The 21,572-nt window shown below is 46.2% G+C and overlaps 3 protein-coding genes across 3 annotated transcripts; all 3 read left to right on the top strand.

Moving 5' to 3' along the window:
• The first annotated feature begins 5,039 nt into the window (after window positions 1–5,039).
• On the top strand, window positions 5,040–7,474 carry LOC124658298 (60S ribosomal protein L6, mitochondrial-like). Its single transcript, XM_047196665.1, has 2 exons — window positions 5,040–5,149; window positions 6,889–7,474. Exon 2 carries the CDS (start codon window positions 6,943–6,945, stop codon window positions 7,252–7,254), a length of 312 nt encoding a protein of 103 aa, XP_047052621.1. The 5' UTR covers window positions 5,040–5,149; window positions 6,889–6,942; the 3' UTR covers window positions 7,255–7,474.
• Window positions 7,475–9,969: 2,495 nt separating this feature from the next.
• Window positions 9,970–10,368, top strand: LOC124652224. Its single transcript, XM_047191249.1, has one exon. It carries the CDS (start codon window positions 9,970–9,972, stop codon window positions 10,216–10,218), a length of 249 nt encoding a protein of 82 aa, XP_047047205.1. The 3' UTR covers window positions 10,219–10,368.
• A 9,502-nt stretch (window positions 10,369–19,870) lies between these two features.
• Window positions 19,871–20,356, top strand: LOC124655433. Its single transcript, XM_047194329.1, has one exon. It carries the CDS (start codon window positions 19,922–19,924, stop codon window positions 20,132–20,134), a length of 213 nt encoding a protein of 70 aa, XP_047050285.1. The 5' UTR covers window positions 19,871–19,921; the 3' UTR covers window positions 20,135–20,356.
• Window positions 20,357–21,572: the final 1,216 nt, after the last annotated feature.

Below are 21,572 nucleotides of genomic sequence, written 5' to 3'. Positions count from 1 at the left end.
TTTGGGAGGGGGTGGCCGGCCTCAAGGGGGTGCGGCCAACTTGTGGCTTTGGTGTGGCCGGCCCCCTCCCCTTGGCCCCTCATTATATAGGTGGAACCCCAAGAGGTGGTGTCCAAGTCTTCGAATAAGACCCGAACCAAAAACCTTCCATAGGAGGGGGAAACCTAGCCAAGCTAGGACTCCCACCAAGGTGGGAGTTCCACCTCCCATGTGGGGGTGGCCGGCCCCCTAAGGGGGAGTCCACTTGGGACTCCTCCCCCACTAGGGTTGGCCGGCCATGGAGGTGGAGTCCCATGTGGACTCCACCTTCCTTGGTGGTTTCTTCCGGACTTTTCTAGAACCTTCTAGAACCTTCCATATAACCTTCCGCGACATTTTAATTCACATAAAATGACATCCTATATATGAATCTTATTCTCCGGACCATTCCGGAACTCCTCGTGATGTCCGGGATCTCATCCGGGACTCCGAACAAATATTCGAACTCCATTCCATATTCAAGTACTACCATTTCAACATCCAACTTTAAGTGTGTCACCCTACGGTTCGTGAACAATGCGGACATGGTTGAGTACTCACTCCGACCAATAACTAATAGCGGGATCTGGAGATCCATAATAGCTCCCACATATTCAACGATGACTTTAGTGATCGAATGAACCATCCACATATGATACCAATTCCCTTTGTCACGCGATATTTTACTTGTCCGAGGTTTGATCTTCGGTATCACTCTATACCTTGTTCAACCTCGTCTCCTGACAAGTACTCTTTACTCGTACCGTGGTATGTGGTCTCTTATGAACTCATTCATATGCTTGCAAGACATTAGACGACATTCCACCGAGAGGGCCCGGAGTATATCTATCCGTCATCTGGATGGACAAATCCCACTTGTTGATCCATATGCCTCAACTCATACTTTCCGGATACTTAATCCCACCTTTATAGCCACCCATTTACGCAGTGGTGTTTGGTGTAATCAAAGTACCTTTCCGGTATAAGTGATTTACATGATCTCATGGTCATAAGGACTAGGTAACTATGTATCGAAAGCTTATAGCAAATAACTTAATGACGAGATCTTATGCTACGCTTAATTGGGTGTGTCCATTATATCATTCATACAATGACATAACCTTGTTATTAATAACATCCAATGTTCATGATTATGAAACTAATCATCCATTAATCAACAAGCTAGTTTAAGAGGCATACTAGGGACTTCTTGTTTGTCTACATATCACACATGTACTAATGTTTCGGTTAATACAATTATAGCATGACATATAAACATTTATCATAAACATAAAGATATAAATAATAACCACTTTATTATTGCCTCTAGGGCATATCTCCTTCAGTCGAGGATGGGCCGGTCGTGGCCGTGGAGGACGGGAGCGGAGGCGCGGTGGTGCGGTGGCGGCGGCGACGTGGTGCGGCGGCGATGGGTGCGGCGGCGGGGCAACCCTAGCGAGCGCGGGGCAACCGTGGGTAGCGACTGGGGAAAAGAACGAGGATGCTCGGTTCACTTTCGGGAAGCTCGGGGAAGCACCAGAAACGGTGCTTTTTCCCGTATGAAGGAAAACGCATGGCTTTTGTAAAAGCCCAACGCGCAACTGAGCCCTTTGGCTCGTTTGGGCTGCTTTTTTTTGGTGGAAAGCCTCCAAAAGCTAGAACAAACAGGCCCTTAGTCCCGTGACAGACTGTTTGCTAAGATGCACGTGGTCGAATTGGGCCTGTAAGGGTACATTGCCCCTATGTGTGGTTTTGGTAATTAATGACAACCCCTATGGACTAATGTTTTCATTGAGTTTATATGAAGGAATATTCCATAGGTACTACTTGTACTCCATGTGTTGGATTCAAGTATGGATTCCATGAAGATAAAGGTATATCTTGTGTATTGGCATCAAGATCATCGGTATGAAGATATATATGTGATATGATCAAGAAGAAGAAATGAAGATGGAGTTCTTATGTGGAACTCAATATTAGCCATGCTCTAACTTATGTGAGTATGAGAAGATACAAGGATTGAGTTGGGCAAGTTCAAGATGAGCATCTTGAGTGGATCATATGCTTGAAGCTTGCCGTCCATTTGGTGATAATGGACATGTGAAGATGTGCATCAATGGAGCTTTCCCATCATAGTGTATGGGGGAGCATTTGTGAGTCTTCACAAAGCAACATTGATCAAGTGAGGCATTCCGGCTTGTGTAGAGCTTGAAGAGTTATCATCAAGATCAAGCGGGATGCGCAAGGCAAAGGTATGACCTTGATAAGTTTTCCTTTTACCGGTCTCAAGGTGGTTGATGGGAGACCGGATTATAGGATAGATAGCCGCACTATTAAGAGGGGCTTTCGGTTGAGTAACTTGATCACATCGTCTTAGGGAGCTCAATCCTTTGCATACTTTGCATATCCTTATTGCTTCTTGGTGTTTCTCTGTGTGAGGTTCTTGAGCTTGTTGCTAGCTTTACAACAAGCCCAAGTTCATCGAAAACGGAATCCGCATGCATCTTCTATTGCATTTTCGAGTTTGGACGTCTTCACCGTTTCTTGACGGTGGGAGACCCCCTCTCTAAAATCATCTAAAATGTTCTGAGAGGAGACTCCATATTTCCAGTTTTTGTTGGGGTTCTATTCGTCGTTATCTTTCCAACAAAATTGGTTTCATGTCAATCGGGGTCCGGACACAAAAGTTATCACGAGTTTTTGTATAACATACTTTCCTGTCGACTCGGTTTCTAGCCCGGCGTGACCGGCCGTCTGACCGGATGGCCCGGTTCAAACCGGCCCCTGGACCGGTGCCATCCGGGCACTATCCAGTAAGCTTTTCAGCTTGGTCCGGTCACCAGCCCGGTCGACCGGTCGTTTGACCGGACGGCCCGGTCAGTGGCTCGGTCGACACCAGTCCTGAACCGGACGGCCTGGTCCCAGGCCCGGTTGACCGGCCTCCCCGTTGGTTGACTCAGCCCAATTTTTCCCCAACGGTTATATTTGCTCTTGGGCTATAAATAGCCCTTCTTCCACCTTGGGCTGAGTTACTTCTTCCCTTTCTCTCACCTCCATTGTTGCATTTGAAGAAGTTGCTCTCTCTCTTGTTCCCCCCATGATTCTTGCTCATTCTTGAGGGATCTAAGAGAGGAGATCTAGATCTACACTTCCACCAAACCATTTCTTCTCTAAGTGAGGGGAACTCTTGGGATCTAGATCTTGGAGTCTTTTGTTGACTTTCCCCATTGTTCTTCCTCTCCAATCTCATCCTAGCATTTGTTGTTTGGGTGGGATTTGAGAGTGAAGGACTTGAACACCTCTAGTGTTCTTGCTTTGCATCATTGCATAGTGTTGAGCTCTCCACCATGATTAGTTCGAGTGAGAGACCGTGAGCTTGTTACTCTTGGAGGGAGACCTCCTAGTTGGCTTGGTGATTGGTGCTCCGGTGATCTCTTCAAGAAGATTGTGAAGAGGCCCGGGCTTCTCCTTCGTGGAGCTTGTGAAGTGGTTGTGGAGCTTGCCATCTCGGAGCGGAGGAAAAGCTAACCATAAGGAAAGGGCCATTATCCTTCGTGGGTGTGGTTCGGAGAATAGGGTGAGCCTTCGTGGCGCGGGGAATCCTTCGTGGACCTCCACTCCTCCAAACGTGACGTACCTTCTTGCAAAGGAAGGGAACACGGGAATACATCATCGTCTTCGCGTGCCTCGGTTATTTCTATACCCGAGCTCTCTTTCCTTGTGATAGCCATCGTGCTTGAAGTACATATATCTTGCTATCACTTGTGCTACATATATCTTGTGCCTATCTTGCTTAGCTCTAGTTGCCATTGTTACACTTAGTTGAGCTTAGCATATTTAGGGTTTGTGCTTGTAAACTAAACGCTAGTTTAATTCCGCATTCCTACAAGACAAATCCGCAATAGTTTGTAATTGCCTATTCACCCCCCCTCTAGGCGACATCTCGATCTTTCAGGGCCGCCTTGCACCATTTTTTCTATGCGGTATATCAAAAACCTGCATAAGTGGGCGTCCATAGGTAGTAACACACTCTGAGATCCGAGCTGAGCGTCTGACGCGTAGTCTTATTTTGATCAAGTAGTCATGTGCCCCCCCCATTCCAAGCTTAATTTTTAGCAAGTCCCACTCCTAATCCACGGGTGCATTTTTTTTTTGAGAACGTTCCACTCCTTTATTTATTCATCAAAGAGAAACAAGTTTACATGGAGCAAAAGGCCGTCAGGCGGGTGAAGTAGCCAGCTATGATGACCTACACTTAGCGAAGTAGAGTAGCGTGCCAGCCGATCAGCTTCCATATTGGAACTGCGGTTTTCGTGCCGGAAGGAGACACCGCCCCGCGAGATCGCCAATGTCTTGATCTCCATCAGAATATTACTGAAAATACCCATATTTCTCCCCATCAGGCCCTGTACCACTCCCAAGCAGTCGGAGGCCACAACCACCTCTCCAACATGCAAGTCCGCAGCGAGTGCCAAGGCTTCTCTACAAGCCAGGGCCTCGAGGCTGCCTGGGTGGGTGACCCCGTCAAAAACCACCGCCGATGCTCCCAAGTATTGGTCATCAGACGAACGACAGATAGCTCCAACTGCACCACGGTTTCTGGTTTTAGCCACCGCTCCATCCACATTGATCTTATAACATGACGCCGGCGGAGGGATCCACTTGGGCGCCTGGACTGTAGGATGGCTTGCACTCTTCGTTGGCATCTTCTTCTCCAACGTTTTCAGGTCTTGAAGAAAGCTCTCAACAAAACCATGAGTTGACATTGGACTCTGGTAGATTTCCTCAATCCACGGGTGCATAGTATACGTACACGTTCGAATTTGAAGTCCCATATGCAAAATTTGGATGGGCCTTGCATGCCCAGCTCTGTAGATGGTGCCTGCATGATCAAATCCAATACGTGTAGTTTCAGCCCATAAATCCTATAGAGGTTTAGCCCATCTAAAAATCTGGCCCACAGCGCCCGGTGCCTCTTCTTCTATCGCTCCGCCCGGAAACATTACTGTTCCCAGCGACGGCGGCGGCACCACCGTTGATCCCAGACTCCGACGCCGACTCATAGGAATCTCTGCGCCCGTGCGCCGAACAGGCTCCGATCCTTCTTCCAACGCAGCACTCTACTGTCAAGGTACTCCTCTCTCGCAGTCCTCCGCTGCACTGGACTATCGTGAAATGGAGATCTGGGCGGAGTTGGATTGATTTCTAATTTTTTGTTGCTGGTGGCGAACCCTATCGTGCTTGGTTTTGATTCCTGCGTTATGAAGTGAGATTAGTTTATTTTCCCCCCAAAAATGATCGAACCCCCATACCCCAAGTTAGGTCCGCCCCTGATCAGTAGGATTTATATGAACTTGCATTTGAGCAGACTGTAGTCTGTAGCTGAGGACATTCACACTTTGTACATGCCTACTTAGTATGACTTTTTTCTATTGCTGCGATATTTTATAATCGATTATAGGCTTGCTGTTAGATTAGGTATATGCTCTGTCCATTTTCATAGTGGACCAAGTGACCAAACTTGTTGAAACAGTAAATCATGAGATTTAAGGATTTCGGTGGTTGTTTGGGGTAAAGAGAAACATCGAAAGTACTCCCTCCGTCTCTATGGAATTTTTCTGAGATTTGAATAAATTTGAATGTATCTAGACACTAAATAGCTTCTAGATACATCGAAATTTGGACAAACCTCCGACATGTTCCATGGGACGGAGGGAGTAGCATAAATGTCTGTGATTTGATGCAAGCACAAATGATGTGGATGATCCTACAGTCTCTGCTTCAGGCTGGTGTTTTCTTGCTTTCATGAATGCTCCAGTGGACCTTTGATATGATTTGCTTTGGTCTTGAGTTCTTGACACTAATTATATTTGTGAAGCTGTATGTATAAACTATCCAAATGATGTTCTTTTGTAGGTAAAAAATGGAGTACATCTGTGGGGAGAAGTGGCATATAACCATGACCACATTATAGCTGTCCAAATAGTGTTTCAGCATGATCCTGTTGTACCATTAAAAGGACTGATAGGTGCTTAGCAGTTCATTCGGTTGTTCATTCGGGTTAGAAATGAGGATACTTTCTGAGCTATTATCTACCCCCTCTGCCCCGTAGTATAAGATGTTATTACAACAAGTAGCATCTTATATAATGGGACAGAGGGAGTACCTGGCTATGTAACTTGGAATTCTTTGCTATTTGTGATCTGGCAAGTATGCCTCTACAATTCTGCTTGCCGTTCTTTGTTCTGCACCTTTGGTGGTTTGGGGAAAAGACTTTGGTTTGATCTCGATTACCCTTGCCTCAGGCTGCATTCACGTTAGCACCCTCCACCTCTTGCACCTCCTGCAGAACATCTGTATCTACGATACTTAGCAATGTCTTTTCAGCCATAATATTGTTATTTGCCAGAAACACTGATTAGTGGTTAGCCACACATGCAATTCAGTAGTTGGCTAACACAGGCGACATAACAAACTTAGCCACACCCCATCCCTATTATCTAATAGCAAATCATTCTGATCTCTAATGTTTTCCAGAGCTATTGTAGGTTGCTTCTTGTCTCAAAGGTCACATTTTTCGTTGTTTCCAATATGGGATAAGCAATTTTATTGCTTCGAAATTACTGTCCTCATTATTCATTGAGTAGTTAAAGAACTTGTGTACTGTTTGTGTGAATGGGATGGTTCTTTTTGATTCACTTTTCTCATTTTGTAGTTTCCTAGAAAACAATTCATCCAAGAGTGATCTTGTCTTATATGCATGATGTTATAAATACGATATATGTCTTCTGCTTTCACCTCACTAATGGCAGTATTTGTGCATTGTATGTTCTGATAGCAAATCTCGACTCTCATTTTTCTATTGTGAAGGTAACTAGGCACCAAATATTTTACTGCTGGGCGAACCTTTGTCCCAGCCTGCAGATGGAGTCAAAGTTTTTCCGGTTTCTAAAGCTTGTCGGAGTTGGCTTCAAGGCAAGAACAGAGTGCCAAGGCCGCGAGCTGTTCCTGAAACTGGGCTACAGCCATGAGGTGCAGTTCACTGCCCCACCCTCTGTCCGCGTCTTCTGCTTCAAACCCAACATCGTGTGCTGCACTGGCATAGACAAGGACAGGGTGCACCACTTTGCAGGCGCTGTCCGGAGCTGCAAACCTCCGGAGGTGTACAAGGGGAAGGGCGTATTGTACATGGACGAAGTTGTGAAGCTGAAGCAAGGGAAGAAGCAGAAGAAGTGACTGATGGAATTTCTGGCTAAACCTTTCTCCATTCTTCCGGAGTTCTGGTTTTGATCTCTTGATATTTCTCTGTCTGTAGCTTCTGTAGCGGTGCCGTACTGCAGATGTTGATGTTGTTTTCTTGTGCCAAGGCGATTCATAGTTTCCTGCAACACAACACTTTGGAATGTTTATTCAACAGGTCCACCAAACGAAGCACCAGATTCAGTTCTGTCAGACTACAGCTATGCTATATCTTCTGACTTAGTGGGTATGATTTACTTTGAAGTTTATTTTTTTCTGGGGAAGATTGCGAAATGTGTTTTGTGGCACATTGTTTGCCAGGGAAAATTTTATCCTGTTGGGTTTTAGATTTAGGTTCATCAAACTAGTCATTACCCTAGTATCCCTTCTGAATATGAGCTACTAGTAAATTTCCAGCAAAATGCTGCCAGGTTCAGAATATGAAGGAAACGTCTTTTTTTTTTGAACACAGATGGGGTCAGCGACCCCGGTGGAACTTGCATTACGAAGCACGCGGCAGGTACATTTTGCAAGAAGGCCCTTTTTCATCTATTGCCCTAGGAAACCAAATATTTGAAGAAAAGGCCTTCTTTCTTACATACAACACCCCATCAGAATAAAATAAAAAGCAATCGAGGACACGGGTGTCTCTGCCGCCAGACGCCGGCGAGCTCAAGGCGTTGCCGCCGAGCTCCGAGAGCGGTTTGCTCGAAAGCTCTCGACCGCCGCCAAGATCCACACGCTGGCAACTTCCATGAGGCCGGGGACGAACCACTTGGCCTCTTGGAAGCGTCGAACTCCAACGACTGATCCAGGGGGCCTCCATCTTGGAGGTTGATTTCGGGCCACCTTGTTGGCCAAAGATCATGGCGACGACAACGGTCACCATGTGATCCGCTCGAGGAAGAGGATGTCCACCAGACCACCATCTCCTGCAGCTGGCAACTTTGCAAGCACCCACACCACCTCCCTCGCCACCAAGGCCGACCAAGAGGAGAGGAGAAGCAAGGCCACCAGGAAGAAGACGGGCACGCTTATTGGGATAGGGGCTCACCGTCGGAGCGACCTGTAGCTTCTTCCACCATGGAAGCTCGCCGAGGAGCTCAGCCGGTGACTGATCTGTGCCGTGCCGAGGCGACAGACCAGCCGAGGACCCCCACCGCCCTGCAGATCTACCGAGACCCTGCCATCGCTCCCCTTCTCCTCGCCTCCACGACAGGTCAGAAGGAGGAGATACGGCAAGGCATCAACAGAGCATACTAGACGGCGACGAATGGCCTTATTGACGGAGATATCTGCAGCGGCGACCGACGTCTTCTTCCATCGAAGCTCGCCGGAGAAGAACCACCACAGGAAGCCCCAGATCCGGCCAAAGTAGATCTGAGTCCTACTCCAGACGCGGACATAAAGCCCAACACTACTCCTATACATCCTACAGAGACAGGCACCGCCGCCGGAGAGAGCCTTGGTCCGGCCAGGTGAGAGAGGGGAAGGGGGGAAATGAGGGCCGGGAGTATCAGAAATTTCGGGGGGATGAAGGAAACGTCTTGAAGGCGGCCACTTGTTTACATACCGGAGGGAAAGTATCTCCTGGAAACCAACCTCTCGGTGGAAACCTGGAAACTTGTTTATGAGCCATCGATTCTGATATGTACGAGCCGGACTACACCCATTCCATGTCTTGGAGGGGTGCGTTCGGCTGCCGGGAGCTGCTGCTCTAAAGAACTTTGAGAAACTACCTCTACTGCTGTAGAATGTCTAGATGTCTGTCTGACAATTGTAAGAGTACAAACATGTTTACGTATACCCCTAGCTAGTTTCTGGTTGCTGAATGCGGTGTATTGGTAGAAGTTGCTGTGAAAAGGAAATCACATTACATTATAGTCTAGCTAACTCCGGAATACATCGCAATAAGAACTATGCATTCACATACTGCATTTACCATAAAGATGAATTTGTAGAGGGGGGTTGTTAACCAGAGATTTAAAACTAGTTTTGGTGCAGATTATACCATAGCCAGTTACATGTAAAAGCAATGCAAACCACCAGGTATTTTTCTGAGATAACCCACCGGACGAAGATTTGGTGCACATGAGCACCAGTGCTCTCGGTTTTAAAATATTTGAAAATTGTATTTATATGTTACAAAAAATCATAAAAATTATTTCATGAATACAAATACATATGTCATGAATACTCGTGCGAAGTTTCGGTAAAAATTATGTTGTATCTTTAGTTACAGAAAAAAAAAACAAATTTATGGCTGTATAGAGATAATTTTTGTCAGAAATTTGTATTTTTTATATAGTTCATAATACAACATATTTTCTTCCAAAATTTTTACAATACATTTAGAAGATTTCTATGCATGCGCAGAATTAAGCTTAATTTTTAAAATCTTAGAAATATATATTTTTAAAACCGAAAAAGCTCATGTGCCAAAGTCACTTTTCGTTAAACCACCAGGTTAGCATTGTTAATTTATTCACTCATCATGCGTGGAGGGACAGGAGAGATGGAACGCACGGTCGCCGTAACACGTGGCTTGCGACGTGGTGCACAGGCGGTCGTACGGCGTGCGTGCTTGCACACGTAGCACAGGCAGACAAGGCGCATACAAAACATGAAGAGGGAAGCACGCACCGGCACCGGCACCGGTACAGGAAGCGATCGAGACGCCATCGAGGGGATAGCCAAACAAGAATAGAAGTCATGGAGCAGCAGGGGAAGGCAAGCGAGGTCGACGGCGCCGTTGCCGGTGGCGGTGCGCCGCGCGAGCTTGCGCGTGTAGACACGGCGGAGGATCAACGAGGGGGAGGAGGGAACGACGGCGGCGCCACGGGAAAGCTCATGGATGACGAGAAGAAGAAGACGGCAGAGGAGAAGGATGTGAAGCCGCTGCCGCACAAGCAGGTTCCGCAGCCCAGCGACGTGTACAACCCGGAGCTCGAGCGCCTCTGAGAGACTGAAGCAGCTCGGCTCCTTGCCTCCTTCAGAGTTCAGACCACCAAGCCATAATACATGTCTTCTTTTCTTTCCAATTCGCGATGTTGCTTGCATGCATCTCTCCTTTCTTTTCGTTAGCTAATGTTTTTTATAAAACTAGTGATAGCAATTATACATGCGCGCACGGCCCTGAATGGGTTCTCAGATGCTGTCACGGATTAGAATCTTGTACCAGCGACTGTATTTCTACAGTCGATACATATAACAAGTCATCATGATCGGCTCGTGGTTCGGGTTTTCTTGCCTTCTCTTCTGTATGATAAGTACACCTTTTACGGTGTATTCTCGAAAAAAAATGATCGGTGCCTGAATCCAAATAAGGGTTTACATCCCTCCCTCTCCATTATTTTGCATACACCTCCCCTAAATAAATAGGTAGTCGATCAGTTCACAAATGAATGTAAATTACAGAGGATTCGCATAAAGCAATCCTGGCAAATTATACAAGCTTGCACAAACGAACAACCACGGCAGAAATAAAGCCGATTGCTCTAAAAGAAAAATCATTATGTTCAGAAACAAAGCAAGCAACCAAAAGCTTCATCATGCACGCGCGCATATATATGGTCCTCCATTCATCACAGCAGCAGCAGTCCATTCTTGTTTTTGCTTTGGCAGCTGATGCAGACATTTCACTTACTCCCCGATCGATATGTACATACATTCTCACCCACAGGCATACACGCACACGCGGTCATCCACTTGGCAGCCTTTTTAAACAACCTTTTTAGCTCTTTGGCAAGAAAGGGTATGTAATAGTAGGAGAAGGCAACACTCGGATCCTCAGTAACATATGTTGAATATATAAGCAAATATCCATATGAAATAATCCGTACAAGTAAATAATAAATTATGACTACGAAAATAACAAATAAACTAATCATGCAGACTAGTAAGGTAGATGAACAGATCACATCTAAACAAGATAAACTGGTCGCATCTACCACACAAACTAGAAGGAGAAACTCTAACAGAAACTGAAAGAGAGACGACAAGATCACATACTTTGCAGCAGCATCGTTGTCGCCCATGTTGAGGTTGCCGAAGAAGTCGCTGAGGTCCGGGAAGTAGTTGTTGGTGTGGAGGAACTCGTCGTCCGATGACGACGTCGTGATGCCAGTAGTCGCGCCGGAGCGCTCACCAAAAACCTGATTGCCCCTCACCCGTACAGGTTCACGAGAGGAAGGGTTCCGGAAGCCTACTGTCCCGGCAGTCGGTGCACGCCGACAGACGGGATGAGGAAGATGAAGGCGGCGGCGCAATGAACTGGAAACAGGTAGTAGCGTATGCGTCTGGTACAGACTAGGGTTGGAGTCCGCGCTTATATAGTGCGGCTCGGGAAGGTCGTGGGGCGCAGCCCACGTCCAAGTCGGCACAACCACGATCTAGAAAAACCGGAAGGCAAAACGGATGAGTAACGCGTCCGTTAATGACTCGAAATTGATTACACAATTAATTTCCCAAACAGCAAAAAGATAAGCTCGGCTCGGCGAGATTCCCGCAACCCGCGGCGCGTCGTGACGTGACGAGGCGAGGCGAGGCGGGCGGCGGAGGAGGAGGAGGAGTGCGCGAGGGCTCTCTCTCTTCTCACTCACTTACTAGGACTAGAATAGCCCACCTTATATACCACTCCAACTCTCTCCCAATTAGCAATGTGGGACTAAACTTTAGCTCCCACTAGTGCTGTCACTGATTATTAGAATGAGCCATGTGAGTTTCAGAATTTGATAATGGGCCATGGGCAAAGGCCAAATGCTCCCAAATTCCAGCAATCCCCCACAAACTCTCATTGGCACATCTCATCAATAAGTTTCCAGAACATTGTTTTATATACCGGTATGTCGTGGAGACTGTTAAGTTGAACTTCCACTTAAAGCTTCATATTAAACTAGATTGCAACTTGGATAGTGGACTATGCCTTGAACTACAAGTTTTCTGCGAACTAGCTTCATACAAAGCCTAGACCGATACTAGGCTGCCGCGAGGCTTCCTCGCGGTTTGGAGCTTATACGTCATACTCCGGGGCCTTTCATGAGTTTACTAGAGAGCACCCAACTCTCATAGATTGCGACGTTTAACAATCAGACTCATATAGGTGTGTTCTTCAAAAGATGTTCTGCAGGACAACATCTTTGCTAAAATAAGCCGCTTAGAACACATTAAGATAATTATCAACCTGCCATGCAGATTAGGAGAGTATTGCATCTTACGGAGTGGTAAAATTGCTATAGGGATATATACTCTCCTCTCAGCTGACCAACAGCTTGTCTCCCAGCTCTAATTCACGGGATCTTCGATCACATAGAGTGGGTTACCACCGTGGGCAGCTCATACTGTGGGTCTCATACCCATCTCCTCGATGCATTTTCTATCACATTTCGTGATAGTCCCTTAGTGAAGGGGTCTCGCCAGGTTTCTAGACGTATGGATATAATCCAACGCTATAACTCCGGAGTTTCTCATTTTCCCGACAATTTTCAGTCTCCTCTTCACATGCCTTGATGACTTCATATTATCCTTAGAACCGTTTACTTTGACGATCACGAGTTTGATTATCACAGTTCATAGGAATAGCGGGTATTGGTTTCTCAACCACGGGTAAGTCCATCAAGAGCTCACGAAGCCACTCCGCTTCAACGAGTGGCTGTGTCTAATGCTCGTGAGTTCTGCTTCCATAGTTGACCTCGTAATGATGGTCTCGCTTGCAATACTTCCAGAAACAGCGCCACCTCCAAGTGTAAACAAATAACCACTTGTGGCCTTAGTCTCATCAGCGTCAGATATCCAATTTGCATCACTATAACCCTCAAGTACCCTTGGATACCCAGTATAGTGAATGCCATAACTCGCAGTGCCTTTCAAATAGCGCAAAACTCTCTCAAGAGCATGCCAATGAACATCTCCAGGTCTAGACACAAAACGACTGAGTTTACTTACCGCAAATGAGATGTCAGGCCTCGTGGCGCTGGCTAAATACATAAGCGAGCCAATGATCTGCGAGTATCGCAATTGATCTCTAGCAATTCTTTTATTCTTACGAATTATCACACTAGGATCATAAGGCGTTGGAGAAGATTTACAGTCGCTATACCCGAAGCGACTTAGGATCTTTTCCACATAGTGGGACTGAAGCAATGTAATCCCACCATCGTCATCCTTCAGCAACTTGATGTTTAAGATCACATCAGCTACTCCCAAGTCCTTCATCTCAAAACAACGAGATAGGAACTCCTTGACCTCCTTAATCACAGTAAGGTTGGTCCCGAATATCAATATGTCATCGACATAGAGACAAAGAATAACTCCCTCGCCCCCACCATGGCGATAGTATACACACTTGTCAGCTTCGTTTACAACAAAGCCTTCGGCGGTTAAAGTTCTTTCAAACTTCTCATGCCACTCGCTTAGGCGCTTGCTTAAGCCCATATAAAGATTTCAAGTAATTTACACACCTTTCTTTCTTGACCATCTACTACAAATCCATCAAAGCTGCTCCATATAAATTTCCTCTTCAAGCTCTCCATTTAGGAAAGCAGTCTTAACATCCATTTGATGAACGAGAAGACCATGTGAGGCAGCCAAGGATAGTAGCACTCGAATGGTGGTCAATCCGGAAACAGAGCAGTATGTATCAAAGAAATCTTCACCTTCTTCTGGGTATAACCCTTGGCCACAAGACGTGCCTTGTACTTTTCAATAGTACCATCGGGCCTAAGCTTTTTCTTGAACACCCACTTGCATCCTACAGGTTTGCACCCATAAGGACGATCAGTAACCTCCCAAGTTCCATTAGCTAAGATGGAATCCATCTCGCTACGGACTGCCTTCCTTCCAAGTAGTCGCATCCCGAGATGCATAGGCTTCGAAATAGAAGTGGGAGTATCATCCACGAGGTACACAATGAAATCGTGACCAAAGGACTTTGCAGTCCTCCTGTCTCTTGCTCCTTTTGGGAGCTTCACTATCATCCTCCACAGGATTATCAAAGTGTTCTATAGCCATGGTAGGTTCAGGAAATAATTCCCGAGTAGATGAACCGGGCATCTCCCGAATTGATGAGCTAGACGTTTCTTTCATAGGAAAGATGTCATCAAAGAAAGTCGCATCATTCGACTCCATAATTGTACCAACATGCATGTCAGATACCTCTGATTTTACTATCAAAAATCTGTAGCCAATGCTATGAAATGCATATCTCAGAAGAACACAATCCACGGTTTTTGGTCCAAGCTTGCGCTTCTTGGGTATCGGCACATTAACTTTCGCCATACAGCCCCAAGTTCGTAGGTAAGAGAGTTTCAACCTTTTCCTTTCCCATTCCTCAAAAGGGGTAATGGTTTTGTTCTTTGTGGGGACACGGTTTAGGACATGACATGCAGATCAATATCGCCTCCCCCACCATGCCTTGGATAGACCCGATGTATCTAACATGGCGTTAACCAAATCGGTTAGAGTACGGTTCTTTCTTTCGGCCACCCCATTTGACTGAGGTGAGTAGGGAGGCGTCCTCTCATGGATAATACCATGTTCCGCACAAAAAGAATCAAACTCGTTGGAAAAATACTCTCCACCACGATCGGACCTTAGCCGCTTGATCTTTCGATCAAGTTGGTTTTCTCGCTTCAGCCTTTAAAGATTTTGAATTGATTAAGAGCTTCATCTTTAGATTTCAGGAGGTACACATAACAATATCGAGTAGAGTCATCAATTAAAGTCATGAAGTATCTTTTTCCTCCTTTTGCCAATTCACCATTCATTTCACAAAGATCCGAATGTATAAGCTCCGAGTGGTGCCAAGTCTCTTGCCTCCGTCAGTCTTGTGAGACTTACGTGGTTGCTTAGCTTGCACACATACTTGGCACTTGGATTTCTTGACAATAGCAAATTTCGGAATTATATTCATATTCTCTAGCCGCGTCATGCACCCAAAATTAATATGACAAAGTCGTGAATGCCAAATATCGGACTCACTATCATTGCAAACATGATTAATAATTTGAGTACATAAGTCCTGACAAAGATAAGCTGAACAAGCCTCCGCACACATAACCTTTTCCAACAAATTGTCCACACTTGGAAATTACAACTTTATTGGACTCAAAAACCAACTTAAAACCATCTCGACATAAAAGCGATCCGCTAACGAGATTCTTATTAATGGAAGGAACGTGCTGCACATTCTTCAGCTGGATGGTTTTTCCCGAAGTAAACTTCAGATCCACCGTACCAACACCACGAACGTAAGCACGTGAGCCGTTTCCCATCAGCACGGAAGAAGTCCTTGCGACCTCGATAAGAAGAAAACATAGAGACATTAGAACATACATGTGTATTGGCTCCGGTGTCTATCCACCAATCGGGAGAATTACATACCGAAAGGACAGTAGGAGAAGTACCGTACCCAGCGTCCTTCATCTCAGTATCAATACCAATAACAACATTTGCGGACTTGCCGCTGTTCTCACGCCGATCATGACGTTCTGGGCAATCAGGAGCCCAATGTCCAGGAGCACCACAAACATGGCAGTTCCCTTTCTTCTTATAAGGAGTCTTCCTCTTGAAGTTGGTTGAGTTGGAGGCTTTGTTCTTTACGTCAAACTTGCCTTTTCCATTGTTCTTATTCTTAGACTTGTGAGATTGGAAGTTCTTTTTCTGTACCACATTGGCACTAGAACCTCCCTCAAAACTACGAGCGCGTGTGTCCTTTGCTCTCGCCTTCTCTTCCACATGAAGCGAGCCAATGAGATCCGAAACGGAAAACTCTTGTCTCTTATGTTTCGTAGAAGTAGCAAAGTTCCTCCACGAAGGAGGAAGCTTGGCAATAATGCCACCGGCCACAAATTTGTCCGGCAAGGTACACTTAAACTGCTCGAGTTCTTTGGCAAGGGACTCGAATCTCATGAGCCTCGCTCAACCACGGAGCGCTCATCGGCTCATCCCGTAGTCATAGTATTGCTCCATGACATACAGTTCAGTGCCAGCGTCCGAGACCCCAAATTTGGCCTCGAGCGTATCCCACGCATCTTTACCATGGTCGAAAGCCATGTACGGGTCAACAATGTTGTCTCCAAGAATGCTGAACAAGGCCGCCTTAAACATGGCGTCGACCTTCTCAAACTTTTCCTGCTCCTCTGCAGAGAGGCCCCTCAGTGTCTAGCATTTGTGGCGCTAAAACAGCCTAGGTTTGTAAACCATAGAACCGCCTTTGTGCGCCACCTCTTGTAATGCATACCATCAAAGAGGGGAGGTCGAGTAGCGGCAGCAACGCCGCTTGAATTGATTTGCCTAAAATCAGGTTTTTGGATTGTTGAATATATAAGCAAATATCCATATGAAATAATCCGTACAAGTAAATGATAAATCATGACTACGAAAATAACAAATAAACTAATCATGCGGACTAGTAAGGTAGATGAACAGATCACATCTAAACAAGATAAACTGGTCGCATCTACCACACAAACTAGAAGGAGAAACTCTAACAGAAACTGAAAGAGAGACGACAAGATCACATACTTTGCAGCAGCATCGTTGTCGCCCATGTTGAGGTTGCCGAAGAAGTCGCTGATGTCCGGGAAGTAGTTGTCGGTGTGGAGGAACTCGTCGTCCGATGACGACGTCGCGATGCCAGTAGTCGCGCCGGAGCGCTCCCCAAAAACCTGATTGCCCCTCACCCGTACAGGTTCACGAGAGGCAGGGTTCCGGAGGCCTCATCGTCCCGGCAGCCGGTGCACGCCGACGGACGGGATGAGGAAGACGAAGGCGGCGGCGCAATGAACTGGAAACAGTAGTAGCGTATGCGTCCCGGTACCGTTGCGGTCGGAAACCCACCGGCGAGCGCCGACGGGCAACATCGTAGAGTCGGGAGGCTCCCAGGATCGCGACCGGCCCTGGTCCCTCCGGAGCGACGGCCCGCAAAGACTCTGCGACGCACGTCCGATGCTGATGCAAGGGCGTGCCACCCGACCTATACCCGGTCGGAAGGTGTTGGATGTGCCTCGCTTAGTTTCCCGCATGGCATACACGTAAACATTAAATACGAGCCTCGATCGGCTCTCGAGTTGTCCCGTGAATCGGCTCAAGGAGCCGATCCACCCATGATGCGTACGAGGTGTACGATCGGATGGTGGTCCCGCTTGATCAAAATAAAGCTAAAACGACCTACTACGATTTAGGGTTTTCACCGCATAATCGGAACATCCTACTCGTGATTGAGCTCGGCGGCCACGCACGGTGATCGTAAACCGACCCTAGACAAGGCCTAAAAACCAACACGAAGTTGATCCTCGGAACATCCTGTCTAGGACTAGCAAACTACACCCTACGCGCCACTGGATCCTTCAACCCGTTTGTAAGGCCTAACTATGCAGATATTAAACTAATCCTTGAAGAACAAGGAGCAATCATAACGGATCGGATCTACTAAATAATGATCAAGCGGGGTGCCGCCCTTACACCCAAGATAGGTGTAAGGGCGGCTAGATGTCTAAAGGTCGCACGACGATAGCATATGATACGATGAACAATGCTAACCCTAAAACATCTATGATAACTACGTTGCTCGCCATCAAAAAGGCTTCAGTACGAGCAACGCATGAACAACGAATAAGCGTGTCTGCCTAGATCGCAAGATGCGATCTAGGCAGCATGATGCTTACCCGGAAGAAACCCTCGAGACAAGGGAGTTGGCGATGCGCCTAGATTGGTTTGTGGTGAACGTGATTGTTGTTTATTTCATAAACCCTAGATACATATTTATAGTCCGTAGACTTTCTAATGTGGGAATAATCCCAACCGGGCACGAGCCCAAACTCCATCTAACCGACACGTATCCTACTATATTACGTATACACGGGCAAACTAGCCCAAACTTTGCATATAAGGCCGATTCATGTATTTCTTCCATGTATATTCTTCAAGCCCATCTTCAATCGCGGCCCACCTCTCGATCCGGTCAAATTCCGTGATAACAGTGTACGTGACTAGGGTTGGAGTCCGCGCTTATATAGTGCGGTTCGGGAAGGTCGTGGGGCGCAGCCCACGTCCGAATCGGCACAGCCACGATCCAGAAAAACCAGAAGGCAAAACGGCTGAGTAACGCGTCCGTTAATGACTCGAAATTGATTACACAATTAATTTCCCAAATAGCAAAAAGATAAGCTCGGCGAGATTCCCGCAACCCGCGGCGTGACAAGGCGAGGCGGGCGGCGGAGGAGGAGGAGTGCGCGAGGGCTCTCTCTCTTCTCACTCACTTACTAGGACTAGAACAGCCCACCTTATATACCACTCCAACTCTCTCCCAACTAGCAATGTGGGACTAAACTTTAGCTCCCACTAGTGCTGTCACTGATTATTAGAATGGGCCATGTGAGTTTCAGAATTTGATAATGGGCCATGGGCCAAAGGCCAAATGCCCCCAAATTCCAGCAACATACCGGTGTGACTTGATAAGAGCAACTCTAACACAACAGTAAATCTTGTGACTTGATAAGAGCAACTCTAACACAACAGTAAATTCGTCGGAGCTGTGAACTTTTTCGGCGGATATACATGTTCGGGCCGAAAGCGTGAAAGAACAGCGAACATATCGGTGTTCGAGCTCACCACCATCATCATCGCCTAGGAGTCCTCCGCCGTATCCGCTCCTTCCTCCACTCCGCGTAGAGGCCCCGGTGACTATCACGGGGCCAAATTTTGGTCAAATTAGCATGCAACGTAGGATTAGTACTTATTTTGTTTATTATATGTAAATTATGTTTGAATGCAGTTCGATCGGAGCAAAAAACTCGTTGCATCCCGCATGTTCATCGCTAAAAATATCTCGCGACGTTTGATTTTTGTTTTGTTAGTTCGTTTTTTCAGTTTCTATCCTACGCCGCGACTAAAATCAACGAAACCGGAAATTGAAGTCCACGTTTTTGGTTCACATTCTTACGGGCACGACTACAGATGCTCTAACAAGAGCTCAAGGACCTTACTTCTCCTTTGGTGTTTATCAGGAATCCTCTTCGTGTGGTCAGAAAGTTAGCACTGTCATGTAAGACTTGTGTGGCTATTTAGGTGTCCTCCTCCTATCCAGTGCATCAGTCAGACTTTGAAGTGCCAACTTTATTAGTTAGGTGACCACCAACCAATGGTTAACCTAGCTGACCTCCCTTTCTGAAGCCATGATACATGAACTTCTCTCACATAGGTAACTCTTGCCCCTCAAAAGAAAAACATACGCAACTCTTGAGACAAATTCCCCTTACCATTAAGTGCCTCTTACTGGCTCCTACGCAAGCAGTAACCTGCTGGCTTCCCCTTGTCATTAGACCTATTAAAAACAACTGAATTATCATGTATACATGATATATTGGCATGTCATACAAAATACATATGTTAAGTAGTTCAAGATAAATTACATGTCCCAAGTACCAAGTGCATTTTTGTTACTTGAAAGACTTCACTACCCCTGGCCGGTGTGGTTAAGTAGATCATCACATTTTTTCCCCCATGGAATGGTATGTGAAACATATGGATGATAGCTCAGCTGCAACCTCCTCCCTTCTCAGCCCTGCTAATATATGGGCACTATAACACTGCATAGAGTTGCTAGCAAGCTCTATAGACAGGCAGTGAGCATCTTCTGTCTGCGCAGAGACGGTAGGGGGAGAAAATGCAGGACTGGGCCGGCGTGTTCATCCCTCTGGTGCTGTTCATCCTGCTTTCGCCGGGCCTCCTCTGCCAGATCCCCGGCAAGTGCCGGTTCATCGAGTTTGGCAACTTCCACACCAGTGCCGTGTCCATCGTCATCCACGCCGTCATCTTCTTCTGCTTCGCCGCCATCTTCCTCATCGCCATCGGGGTGCACATAGACCTCGGATCCTGATCAGTCTCTGAAGTCTTCGCATATGTGTATCAGTCCTCTCATCGGGGTGTAAATGTGTGGCCGTGTTGTTGTTTCCTGCTTTCGCGTTCAGTTCACAGTTGAGTTGAGTTATCTGAAAGTTCTAGACCTCTCTTTGTTAGTTCTAGTGCAGTACAACTCACTGTATCGTATCGGTGTATGTCTTTGTGATCAATAATTAAACTGGTTCCTTGCTTATAACTAGATTCGCTCACTTGTATAAATAAAGGTTCGTTCTGTGAATCTTTCCTTGTTCAGAAAATTTGCATTGTGACTCTGTCGAGATGCTGCTAGACTGACGATATGTTAGAGAGTGACAGTGAGATAAAATGAGAGGGTTTGGTGTGGAGTCGCCGTAGTGAGGATATGAATGGTGCAGGAAAGCAAGAAGGAGAGCATGCAAGAATCCAAATCCAGCTGAGATGAGTGTGACCTCGTAGTCTCGTACTAAAGAAAACAAAGGTTAGCTCCAATGCTCAAATGGTCCGATGAGCATGATTCTCCTATTCAGTCAGTAACCGAGCTTGGATTTGGTGAACGGTACCTGTCTTGGCTACACTGTTGCTAGATAAAGCTAGTATAGGTTACTTCCTTGTTGCATCCTGCTATTACCATTTCCCAGTGGTGAGCCTGTGAGAGGTGCGCATGCAGGCATGTTGCATCTATTTTTGTCAGCATTAAGCTTCTGACAGTGACATATAATCTGCAGACACACACAAACACGCCAGTTAAACTTACAGCAGTAAGTAGCAGGAACATCACACATGTTCAGCTTTGGGTAGAACACAAGGCAAGATGATCAGAGAACACAGGTGATCTTTCAAACTTGCCGGATCCAGTATTGTATGTACATGGACAAGCATGCAGCCTTGGAGCCTCAGAAGCTGTGGTGAATGCGTTTTGTTGTCCAGGTCCACTTAGAACCTTTCTTTGTACTCTGGCCTTTCTTTCTGGCCTTTCTTCCTTCTAATTTGATTACATGTAGTCCTCCTGCATGGTTAGAAAAAAAGGTCCACTTAGAGCAACTCTAGGCGATACTAAAAAATCCGATAACCATAAAGCGTTTTTGAGTATACTCAATAACAATTCTTTGGGTATGGGGCGGGTTGAGAGTTGAGGAAGAACATGTGCGCAAACTGTCCATACGCAAAAAAGAAAGTTGACTAATTTTAAATCTCCTATGCAAAAGAACAATAGTTGACTTCAGTTTACATATAAAATGTGGATGAGTATGTGAATAAGGAGGAAGATCCTTCAACACTTGTGATCTCTAAAGTTTCTACCCTTTGTGATGATTTGGTTGAGGATGATTGCATTCCACTGGATTTAGATGATCATTTGGAACATCTGAACCCGGTGGTTAAGGAGAAGAAGACTATGGTGAGGAAAACCTATGATACTAATAATATTCGTAAAAGTA

This window comes from Lolium rigidum, chromosome 5 (assembly GCF_022539505.1).
Source record: "Lolium rigidum isolate FL_2022 chromosome 5, APGP_CSIRO_Lrig_0.1, whole genome shotgun sequence".
Taxonomy (NCBI): Eukaryota; Viridiplantae; Streptophyta; class Magnoliopsida; order Poales; family Poaceae; genus Lolium; species Lolium rigidum.
Note: the sequence above shows the minus strand (reverse complement) of the source record. Positions and strands in the feature narration are given on the sequence as shown.

Excerpts from the sequence above, each read along its gene's own strand:
- LOC124658298 (XM_047196665.1), top strand. The coding sequence starts at position 6,943 with ATGGAGTCAAAGTTTTTCCGGTTTCTAAAGCTTGTCGGAGTTGGCTTC.
- LOC124652224 (XM_047191249.1), top strand. The coding sequence starts at position 9,970 with ATGGAGCAGCAGGGGAAGGCAAGCGAGGTCGACGGCGCCGTTGCCGGT.
- LOC124655433 (XM_047194329.1), top strand. The coding sequence starts at position 19,922 with ATGCAGGACTGGGCCGGCGTGTTCATCCCTCTGGTGCTGTTCATCCTG.